General features: G+C 40.3%; 1 protein-coding gene across 1 annotated transcript in view; it reads left to right on the plus strand.

Moving 5' to 3' along the window:
* Positions 1–14,232, plus strand: part of LOC117334779 (bifunctional heparan sulfate N-deacetylase/N-sulfotransferase-like) — a 63,462-nt gene that overhangs the window by 27,593 nt on the left and 21,637 nt on the right. The window contains 1 exon segment of the mRNA XM_033894581.1: positions 13,299–13,411. Coding sequence (XP_033750472.1) covers positions 13,299–13,411 — 113 coding nt within the window.

Genomic DNA, 14,232 nt, shown 5'->3' on the forward strand with positions numbered 1-14,232 from the left:
CAACACCATCTACACTAATACTGATGTAGGGAGTCACAACACCATCTACACTAATACTGATGTAGGGAGTCACAACACCATCTACACTATACTGATGTAGGGAGTCACAACACCATCTACACTTATACTGATGTAGGGAGTCACAACACCATCTACACTATACTGATGTAGGGAGTCACAACACCATCTACACTATACTGATGTAGGGAGTCACAACACCATCTACACTAATACTGATGTAGGGAGGCACAACACCATCTACACTTATACTGATGTAGGGAGTCACAACACCATCTACACTTATACTGATGTAGGGAGTCACAACACCATCTACACTAATACTGATGTAGGGAGTCACAACACCATCTACACTAATACTGATGTAGGGAGTCACAACACCATCTACACTTATACTGATGTAGGGAGTCACAACACCATCTACACTAATACTGATGTAGGGAGTCACAACACCATCTACACTATACTGATGTAGGGAGTCACAACACCATCTACACTAATACTGATGTAGGGAGTCACAACACCATCTACACTAATACTGATGTAGGGAGTCACAACACCATCTACACTTATACTGATGTAGGGAGTCACAACACCATCTACACTAATACTGATGTAGGGAGTCACAACACCATCTACACTAATACTGATGTAGGGAGTCACAACACCATCTACACTAATACTGATGTAGGGAGTCACAACACCATCTACACTATACTGATGTAGGGAGTCACAACACCATCTACACTTATACTGATGTAGGGAGTCACAACACCATCTACACTTAATACTGATGTAGGGAGTCACAACACCATCTACACTTATACTGATGTAGGGAGTCACAACACCATCTACACTATACTGATGTAGGGAGTCACAACACCATCTACACTTATACTGATGTAGGGAGTCACAACACCATCTACACTTATACTGATGTAGGGAGTCACAACACCATCTACACTAATACTGATGTAGGGAGTCACAACACCATCTACACTTATACTGATGTAGGGAGTCACAACACCATCTACACTAATACTGATGTAGGGAGTCACAACACCATCTACACTATACTGATGTAGGGAGTCACAACACCATCTACACTTATACTGATGTAGGGAGTCACAACACCATCTACACTTATACTGATGTAGGGAGTCACAACACCATCTACACTTATACTGATGTAGGGAGTCACAACACCATCTATACTTATACTGATGTAGGGAGTCACAACACCATCTACACTTATACTGATGTAGGGAGTCACAACACCATCTACACTTATACTGATGTAGGGAGTCACAACACCATCTACACTTATACTGATGTAGGGAGTCACAACACCATCTACACTTATACTGATGTAGGGAGTCACAACACCATCTACACTTAATACTGATGTAGGGAGTCACAACACCATCTACACTTATACTGATGTAGGGAGTCACAACACCATCTACACTTATACTGATGTAGGGAGTCACAACACCATCTACACTTATACTGATGTAGGGAGTCACAACACCATCTACACTTATACTGATGTAGGGAGTCACAACACCATCTACACTAATACTGATGTAGGGAGTCACAACACCATCTACACTTATACTGATGTAGGGAGTCACAACACCATCTACACTTATACTGATGTAGGGAGTCACAACACCATCTACACTTATACTGATGTAGGGAGTCACAACACCATCTACACTTATACTGATGTAGGGAGTCACAACACCATCTACACTTATACTGATGTAGGGAGTCACAACACCATCTACACTAATACTGATGTAGGGAGTCACAACACCATCTACACTAATACTGATGTAGGGAGTCACAACACCATCTACACTTATACTGATGTAGGGAGTCACAACACCATCTACACTTATACTGATGTAGGGAGTCACAACACCATCTACACTTATACTGATGTAGGGAGTCACAACACCATCTACACTTAATACTGATGTAGGGAGTCACAACACCATCTACACTTATACTGATGTAGGGAGTCACAACACCATCTACACTTATACTGATGTAGGGAGTCACAACACCATCTACACTATACTGATGTAGGGAGTCACAACACATCTACACTTAATACTGATGTAGGGAGTCACAACACCATCTACACTATACTGATGTAGGGAGTCACAACACCATCTACACTTATACTGATGTAGGGAGTCACAACACCATCTACACTTATACTGATGTAGGGAGTCACAACACCATCTACACTTATACTGATGTAGGGAGTCACAACACCATCTACACTAATACTGATGTAGGGAGTCACAACACCATCTACACTTAATACTGATGTAGGGAGTCACAACACCATCTACACTTATACTGATGTAGGGAGTCACAACACCATCTACACTTATACTGATGTAGGGAGTCACAACACCATCTACACTAATACTGATGTAGGGAGTCACAACACCATCTACACTAATACTGATGTAGGGAGTCACAACACCATCTACACTTATACTGATGTAGGGAGTCACAACACCATCTACACTTATACTGATGTAGGGAGTCACAACACCATCTACACTTATACTGATGTAGGGAGTCACAACACCATCTACACTATACTGATGTAGGGAGTCACAACACCATCTATACTAATACTGATGTAGGGAGTCACAACACCATCTACACTTATACTGATGTAGGGAGTCACAACACCATCTACACTTATACTGATGTAGGGAGTCACAACACCATCTACACTTATACTGATGTAGGGAGTCACAACACCATCTACACTTATACTGATGTAGGGAGTCACAACACCATCTACACTAATACTGATGTAGGGAGTCACAACACCATCTACACTTATACTGATGTAGGGAGTCACAACACCATCTACACTTATACTGATGTAGGGAGTCACAACACCATCTACACTTATACTGATGTAGGGAGTCACAACACCATCTACACTTATACTGATGTAGGGAGTCACAACACCATCTACACTTATACTGATGTAGGGAGTCACAACACCATCTACACTTATACTGATGTAGGGAGTCACAACACCATCTACACTTATACTGATGTAGGGAGTCACAACACCATCTACACTTATACTGATGTAGGGAGTCACAACACCATCTACACTTATACTGATGTAGGGAGTCACAACACCATCTACACTTATACTGATGTAGGGAGTCACAACACCATCTACACTTATACTGATGTAGGGAGTCACAACACCATCTACACTTATACTGATGTAGGGAGTCACAACACCATCTACACTAATACTGATGTAGGGAGTCACAACACCATCTACACTATACTGATGTAGGGAGTCACAACACCATCTACACTAATACTGATGTAGGGAGTCACAACACCATCTACACTAATACTGATGTAGGGAGTCACAACACCATCTACACTTATACTGATGTAGGGAGTCACAACACCATCTACACTTATACTGATGTAGGGAGTCACAACACCATCTACACTTATACTGATGTAGGGAGTCACAACACCATCTACACTTATACTGATGTAGGGAGTCACAACACCATCTACACTATACTGATGTAGGGAGTCACAACACCATCTACACTTATACTGATGTAGGGAGTCACAACACCATCTACACTAATACTGATGTAGGGAGTCACAACACCATCTACACTATACTGATGTAGGGAGTCACAACACCATCTACACTTATACTGATGTAGGGAGTCACAACACCATCTACACTAATACTGATGTAGGGAGTCACAACACCATCTATACTTATACTGATGTAGGGAGTCACAACACCATCTACACTAATACTGATGTAGGGAGTCACAACACCATCTACACTTATACTGATGTAGGGAGTCACAACACCATCTACACTAATACTGATGTAGGGAGTCACAACACCATCTACACTAATACTGATGTAGGGAGTCACAACACCATCTACACTTATACTGATGTAGGGAGTCACAACACCATCTACACTTAATACTGATGTAGGGAGTCACAACACCATCTACACTATACTGATGTAGGGAGTCACAACACCATCTACACTAATACTGATGTAGGGAGTCACAACACCATCTACACTAATACTGATGTAGGGAGTCACAACACCATCTACACTTATACTGATGTAGGGAGTCACAACACCATCTACACTTATACTGATGTAGGGAGTCACAACACCATCTACACTTATACTGATGTAGGGAGTCACAACACCATCTACACTAATACTGATGTAGGGAGTCACAACACCATCTACACTTATACTGATGTAGGGAGTCACAACACCATCTACACTTAATACTGATGTAGGGAGTCACAACACCATCTACACTTATACTGATGTAGGGAGTCACAACACCATCTACACTTATACTGATGTAGGGAGTCACAACACCATCTACACTAATACTGATGTAGGGAGTCACAACACCATCTACACTAATACTGATGTAGGGAGTCACAACACCATCTACACTTATACTGATGTAGGGAGTCACAACACCATCTACACTTATACTGATGTAGGGAGTCACAACACCATCTACACTTATACTGATGTAGGGAGTCACAACACCATCTACACTAATACTGATGTAGGGAGTCACAACACCATCTACACTTATACTGATGTAGGGAGTCACAACACCATCTACACTATACTGATGTAGGGAGTCACAACACCATCTACACTTAATACTGATGTAGGGAGTCACAACACCATCTACACTTATACTGATGTAGGGAGTCACAACACCATCTACACTAATACTGATGTAGGGAGTCACAACACCATCTACACTTATACTGATGTAGGGAGTCACAACACCATCTACACTTATACTGATGTAGGGAGTCACAACACCATCTACACTTATACTGATGTAGGGAGTCACAACACCATCTACACTTATACTGATGTAGGGAGTCACAACACCATCTACACTAATACTGATGTAGGGAGTCACAACACCATCTACACTAATACTGATGTAGGGAGCCACAACACCATCTACACACTAATACTGATGTAGGGAGTCACAACACCATCTACACTTATACTGATGTAGGGAGTCACAACACCATCTACACTTATACTGATGTAGGGAGTCACAACACCATCTACACTTATACTGATGTAGGGAGTCACAACACCATCTACACTTATACTGATGTAGGGAGTCACAACACTATCTACACTTATACTGATGTAGGGAGTCACAACACCATCTACACTTATACTGATGTAGGGAGTCACAACACCATCTATATTAATACTGATGTAGGGAGTCACAACACCATCTACACTTATACTGATGTAGGGAGTCACAACACCATCTACAATTAATACTGATGTAGGGAGTCACAACACCATCTACACTTATACTGATGTAGGGAGTCACAACACCGTCTACACTTATACTGATGTAGGGAGTCACAACACCATCTACACTTATACTGATGTAGGGAGTCACAACACCATCTACACTTATACTGATGTAGGGAGTCACAACACCATCTACACTTATACTGATGTAGGGAGTCACAACACCATCTACACTTATACTGATGTAGGGAGTCACAACACCATCTACACTTATACTGATGTAGGGAGTCACAACACCATCTACACTAATACTGATGTAGGGAGTCACAACACCATCTACACTTATACTGATGTAGGGAGTCACAACACCATCTACACTTATACTGATGTAGGGAGTCACAACACCATCTACACTTATACTGATGTAGGGAGTCACAACACCATCTACACTTATACTGATGTAGGGAGTCACAACACCATCTACACTTATACTGATGTAGGGAGTCACAACACCATCTACACTAATACTGATGTAGGGAGTCACAACACCATCTACACTAATACTGATGTAGGGAGTCACAACACCATCTACACTTATACTGATGTAGGGAGTCACAACACCATCTACACTTATACTGATGTAGGGAGTCACAACACCATCTACACTTATACTGATGTAGGGAGTCACAACACCATCTATACTTATACTGATGTAGGGAGTCACAACACCATCTACACTTATACTGATGTAGGGAGTCACAACACCATCTACACTTATACTGATGTAGGGAGTCACAACACCATCTATACTTATACTGATGTAGGGAGTCACAACACCATCTACACTTATACTGATGTAGGGAGTCACAACACCATCTACACTTATACTGATGTAGGGAGCCACAACACCATCTACACTTATACTGATGTAGGGAGTCACAACACCATCTACACTTATACTGATGTAGGGAGTCACAACACCATCTACACTTATACTGATGTAGGGAGTCACAACACCATCTACACTTATACTGATGTAGGGAGTCACAACACCATCTACACTTATACTGATGTAGGGAGTCACAACACCATCTACACTTATACTGATGTAGGGAGTCACAACACCATCTACACTTATACTGATGTAGGGAGTCACAACACCATCTACACTTATACTGATGTAGGGAGTCACAACACCATCTACACTTATACTGATGTAGGGAGTCACAACACCATCTACACTTATACTGATGTAGGGAGTCACAACACCATCTACACTAATACTGATGTAGGGAGTCACAACACCATCTACACTTATACTGATGTAGGGAGTCACAACACCATCTACACTTATACTGATGTAGGGAGTCACAACACCATCTACACTTATACTGATGTAGGGAGTCACAACACCATCTACACTATACTGATGTAGGGAGTCACAACACCATCTACACTTAATACTGATGTAGGGAGTCACAACACCATCTACACTTATACTGATGTAGGGAGTCACAACACCATCTACACTTATACTGATGTAGGGAGTCACAACACCATCTACACTAATACTGATGTAGGGAGTCACAACACCATCTACACTAATACTGATGTAGGGAGCCACAACACCATCTACACACTAATACTGATGTAGGGAGTCACAACACCATCTACACTTATACTGATGTAGGGAGTCACAACACCATCTACACTTATACTGATGTAGGGAGTCACAACACCATCTACACTAATACTGATGTAGGGAGTCACAACACCATCTACACTAATACTGATGTAGGGAGTCACAACACCATCTACACTTATACTGATGTAGGGAGTCACAACACCATCTACACTTATACTGATGTAGGGAGTCACAACACCATCTACACTTATACTGATGTAGGGAGTCACAACACCATCTACACTTATACTGATGTAGGGAGTCACAACACCATCTACACTATACTGATGTAGGGAGTCACAACACCATCTACACTAATACTGATGTAGGGAGTCACAACACCATCTACACTTATACTGATGTAGGGAGTCACAACACCATCTACACTTATACTGATGTAGGGAGTCACAACACCATCTACACTAATACTGATGTAGGGAGTCACAACACCATCTACACTATACTGATGTAGGGAGTCACAACACCATCTACACTTAATACTGATGTAGGGAGTCACAACACCATCTACACTTATACTGATGTAGGGAGTCACAACACCATCTACACTTATACTGATGTAGGGAGTCACAACACCATCTACACTTATACTGATGTAGGGAGTCACAACACCATCTACACTTATACTGATGTAGGGAGTCACAACACCATCTACACTAATACTGATGTAGGGAGTCACAACACCATCTACACTTATACTGATGTAGGGAGTCACAACACCATCTACACTAATACTGATGTAGGGAGTCACAACACCATCTACACTTATACTGATGTAGGGAGTCACAACACCATCTACACTATACTGATGTAGGGAGTCACAACACCATCTACACTAATACTGATGTAGGGAGTCACAACACCATCTACACTAATACTGATGTAGGGAGTCACAACACCATCTACACTAATACTGATGTAGGGAGTCACAACACCATCTACACTAATACTGATGTAGGGAGTCACAACACCATCTACACTTATACTGATGTAGGGAGTCACAACACCATCTACACTAATACTGATGTAGGGAGTCACAACACCATCTACACTTATACTGATGTAGGGAGTCACAACACCATCTACACTTATACTGATGTAGGGAGTCACAACACCATCTACACTTATACTGATGTAGGGAGTCACAACACCATCTACACTTATACTGATGTAGGGAGTCACAACACCATCTACACTTATACTGATGTAGGGAGTCACAACACCATCTACACTTATACTGATGTAGGGAGTCACAACACCATCTACACTTATACTGATGTAGGGAGTCACAACACCATCTACACTTATACTGATGTAGGGAGTCACAACACCATCTACACTTATACTGATGTAGGGAGTCACAACACCATCTACACTTATACTGATGTAGGGAGTCACAACACCATCTACACTTATACTGATGTAGGGAGTCACAACACCATCTACACTTATACTGATGTAGGGAGTCACAACACCATCTACACTAATACTGATGTAGGGAGTCACAACACCATCTACACTTATACTGATGTAGGGAGTCACAACACCATCTACACTTATACTGATGTAGGGAGTCACAACACCATCTACACTTATACTGATGTAGGGAGTCACAACACCATCTACACTTATACTGATGTAGGGAGTCACAACACCATCTACACTTATACTGATGTAGGGAGTCACAACACCATCTACACTTATACTGATGTAGGGAGTCACAACACCATCTACACTTATACTGATGTAGGGAGTCACAACACCATCTACACTTATACTGATGTAGGGAGTCACAACACCATCTACACTTATACTGATGTAGGGGGTCACAACACCATCTACACTTATACTGATGTAGGGAGTCACAACACCATCTACACTTATACTGATGTAGGGAGTCACAACACCATCTACACTTATACTGATGTAGGGAGTCACAACACCATCTACACTTATACTGATGTAGGGAGTCACAACACCATCTACACTTATACTGATGTAGGGAGTCACAACACCATCTACACTTATACTGATGTAGGGAGTCACAACACCATCTACACTTATACTGATGTAGGGAGTCACAACACCATCTACACTTATACTGATGTAGGGAGTCACAACACCATCTACACTTATACTGATGTAGGGAGTCACAACACCATCTACACTTATACTGATGTAGGGAGTCACAACACCATCTACACTAATACTGATGTAGGGAGTCACAACACCATCTACACTATACTGATGTAGGGAGTCACAACACCATCTACACTTAATACTGATGTAGGGAGTCACAACACCATCTACACTTGTACTACACTTATACTGATGTAGGGAGTCACAACACCATCTACACTTATACTGATGTAGGGAGTCACAACACCATCTACACTAATACTGATGTAGGGAGTCACAACACCATCTACACTTATACTGATGTAGGGAGTCACAACACCATCTATACTTATACTGATGTAGGGAGTCACAACACCATCTACACTTATACTGATGTAGGGAGTCACAACACCATCTACACTTATACTGATGTAGGGAGTCACAACACCATCTACACTTATACTGATGTAGGGAGTCACAACACCATCTACACTTATACTGATGTAGGGAGTCACAACACCATCTACACTTATACTGATGTAGGGAGTCACAACACCATCTACACTTATACTGATGTAGGGAGTCACAACACCATCTACACTTATACTGATGTAGGGAGTCACAACACCATCTACACTTATACTGATGTAGGGAGTCACAACACCATCTACACTTATACTGATGTAGGGAGTCACAACACCATCTACACTTATACTGATGTAGGGAGTCACAACACCATCTACACTAATACTGATGTAGGGAGTCACAACACCATCTACACTTATACTGATGTAGGGAGTCACAACACCATCTACACTTATACTGATGTAGGGAGTCACAACACCATCTACACTTATACTGATGTAGGGAGTCACAACACCATCTACACTTATACTGATGTAGGGGGTCACAACACCATCTAAACTTATACTGATGTAGGGAGTCACAACACCATCTACACTAATACTGATGTAGTATAGTCACAACACCATCTACACTAATACTGATGTAGGGAGTCACAACACCATCTATACTTATACTGATGTAGGGAGTCACAACACCATCTACACTTATACTGATGTAGGGAGTCACAACACCATATACACTTATACTGATGTAGGGAGTCACAACACCATCTATACTTATACTGATGTAGGGAGTCACAACACCATCTACACTTATACTGATGTAGGGAAGTCACAACACCATCTACACTTATACTGATGTAGGGAGTCACAACACCATCTACACTTATACTGATGTAGGGAGTCACAACACCATCTACACTTATACTGATGTAGGGAAGTCACAACACCATCTATACTTATACTGATGTAGGGAGTCACAACACCATCTACACTTATACTGATGTAGGGAGTCACAACACCATCTACACTTATACTGATGTAGGGAGTCACAACACCATCTACACTTATACTGATGTAGGGAGTCACAACACCATCTACACTTATACTGATGTAGGGAGTCACAACACCATCTACACTTATACTGATGTAGGGAGTCACAACACCATCTACACTTATACTGATGTAGGGAGTCACAACACCATCTACACTATACTGATGTAGGGAGTCACAACACCATCTACACTTATACTGATGTAGGGAGTCACAACACCATCTATACTTATACTGATGTAGGGAGTCACAACACCATCTACACTTATACTGATGTAGGGAGTCACAACACCATCTACACTTATACTGATGTAGGGAGTCACAACACCATCTACACTTATACTGATGTAGGGAGTCACAACACCATCTACACTTATACTGATGTAGGGAGTCACAACACCATCTACACTATACTGATGTAGGGAGTCACAACACCATCTACACTTATACTGATGTAGGGAGTCACAACACCATCTACACTTATACTGATGTAGGGAGTCACAACACCATCTACACTTATACTGATGTAGGGAGCCACAACACCATCTACACTTATACTGATGTAGGGAGTCACAACACCATCTACACTTATACTGATGTAGGGAGTCACAACACCATCTACACTTATACTGATGTAGGGAGTCACAACACCATCTACACTTATACTGATGTAGGGAGTCACAACACCATCTACACTTATACTGATGTAGGGAGTCACAACACCATCTATACTAATACTGATGTAGGGAGATTCACTTTGATATCGGAGATACATGAAGCTTTGATGCCTTACATTGCAGCATGCTCGGTGTTTCAATTGTTGACTCATCAGCACAGATGGAAATACAATTAAATTGGTTTGAAGTTTTTTCAAACGATACATTGTTATGTAATCACGATTTTATATAGATATATTGTTGGGAATGCTTTTCTATTCGTAACGCGATACACCAATGGTTCCCTTAGGATGACTGTGGAGGTAATATGTAAAGAGTTAGAAAATGAAATGTTAATATTTAAGGTTGCTTGTCTTTCAGAACATAACAATTCATATACTGTGTCGATTTGGCAACTGATAGTCAGGAACAATAGGCATGTATTAAATGGTACATGTTAAGTACTGTTTCAGCTTGTTTGTAGCTGTATGTCAATATAACTCGGTCAACACTCAATTACTCTACCTACTGGTTCAGAGCTATAGACACTTTCGTATGTAAATACTCGTCGTCAGCGCTCAAGATACATTGTTGTGGTGGATTGTAGTTCCTGTTTAAATATAAATTCAGCATAAAAGAAGAATAAACAAACTGTTTCGCTTATAAACGACTGCCTGGACTTTCTTGATAATATAAAATTGTACTGGTACATATATACAGTCAAACCTGTCCAAAGAGACCTCTCCAGCTAAAAAGAAGGACCATGCAAAATAAGTCTTTTTAGGCTGATAGTCTTTATAGCCAGGTTAAAATTTTTATAATTATTTATGCAAGGGGTCCTCGGAAGAGGTTTTTATAGACAGGTGGTCTTAATACACAGGTTGCCACTATAGCAGATTTGACTGTATCTCAAAAGGTTACCACAATACACACAGGATTCACAATAAACAGTAAACAAGGAAGAATTATTAGATTTGATTAAAACTGTGGTTACCAAATGCAAACCAGGGCTTTTTCTCACTGGTTTGGGATGGGGCCTTTTCGTGTCATTTTGGGCAGAAAATTGGTGAATTGGTATTTTTTTTTTCTGGAGTAAACTGCAAATTTTGGGAATTTGGCTTAAATATGATATAATTCCAATTGGGAATGGGGCCTATTAATGGCCCCAAAAAGCCCTCTGAAAAAGCCATGCAAACATGTTTTAGCTCGCCCAAAGGACAGATGGACATATGTTACATGATGCTGTCTGTCGTACACCTAACACCTTTTCTATTTAAATCTACTTGTCTAGAATTGCTAAGGGGATGTTCAGGAAATGTACTCAGGAATATTGTTAATTGACACTCAGGACTTGATTATGCATAAGTGGATGAAATAAACACATGCTGAGATCTGCTGGGGGGGGGGGGGGGGGGGGGGGGGCAGAGGAAGAAAGTGTAAGAGAGAAAAAAAATGAAAACAAAAACAAAAATCTTTTTCATTCTGTACTGTGTTTGAAGAATTTTCTATACAGAGTTTAAAACTCATTTTAATCCATATGGGTTCGCTTGAAAGTGATGAAAGCTAGAAGTTAAGATCATGAGAGAGGAATGGGTATGAATATTTTATAGATGTTTCATCGGAAGCTAAAGAGTTATAGGCTCGTTATAACCCTTCAATTATCTTTTAAGCTAGAAGTTACATTTACAAGCGGAACAGGATGAATATTTTATAAAGGTTCTGTATGTTTTAGTAGAGTTTCAAAAAATGCAATATTGCAGGCTTAGAAACAGTGTCAGGTTTGTCATCTTTCTGATATGTTTATTTTTCAGAATTGTCTTTAGAAGTTTTAACATAAAAAATAACATTCTGTTTTGGTCCTGAAAAGCAATAAAACTCTTTGTTTCCCTGAGGTAATTTGATACTTTGTGTGGTCAGGTGTGTAGAGGTGTTTTCATCAATTAGAAATCCAACTCACACATGAATGCTATGGTCAATTATCTTTTATTTGATGGCCTTGTTTATTTTTACAGAACAAAGACACAAGTTTTGGTGGTTTGGTCACATGTGGAGACATGAACAAGCTCACAAGTTTACTCAGGATCACCTAGAGCGCTCCATGTTGCTGAACTACCAGTTTGCGAAGGTCAGGATCTACAGTACACAGATTGATAATCTGTACTCTGTTTTAATTAAGTGTTCTACGTGCTTCCAAATTTAATCAATTTTGCATGTTAGAATTTGCACTCACCAAAAAGAACAATTAAGTAAATTTGAGATACAATGAACCAGCAGAAGGAATCCATGATAAGATGTTAGTATTCAATTGCAATATGCAAAAACTGTCACTGACAGTTAAATCATTGAGAAATACAATAACAGCAACAGTTCCAACATTTATATGGGAAAATTCAGTAGAAATTGAGAAAAAAAAATTGCAGAAAAGGTTGGATCAATTTGCGTCTACAATGTTGTTTGGAAGGTTGGAGGGCTTAGACTGGTATAGGCGAGTCATCTCTCAACCGTCACTTGTTACAGGGAGCAAACTGAGAACTGGCTTCAGAATTCAATAAAAACGTAATAAATATTGTCACTTTGTTAAATGTTAAAGCTTATTTATGGGGAAACTTGTATATTGTGCCCTACAAGGTTGTGGCCGTCCTGACATATGGAAATTTGTAACCTGGTGTTGGAGTATTCGCTTACACATCATGGCTGATCTGTAGGCCTCGACTGCAGTATATCTATAAACTGCTTATCTGACTATTCTCTATCTGTTTTCTATACAACAAACTTCATAAATTATTTTTGATACTTAAATTTGAATTTTATCTGAATTTTATGTAAAGTTATGCTGTATATACATTTGACCCTCTAAACACTAGTCTGAGCTGCTGGTTGCAAAAATGATGTGTAGATGTAAACACATTATAATAATGCAGGAGTGAAAATGCCTGTTGAATGTAT

This window comes from Pecten maximus, chromosome 1 (assembly GCF_902652985.1).
Source record: "Pecten maximus chromosome 1, xPecMax1.1, whole genome shotgun sequence".
NCBI lineage: Eukaryota > Metazoa > Mollusca > Bivalvia > Pectinida > Pectinidae > Pecten > Pecten maximus.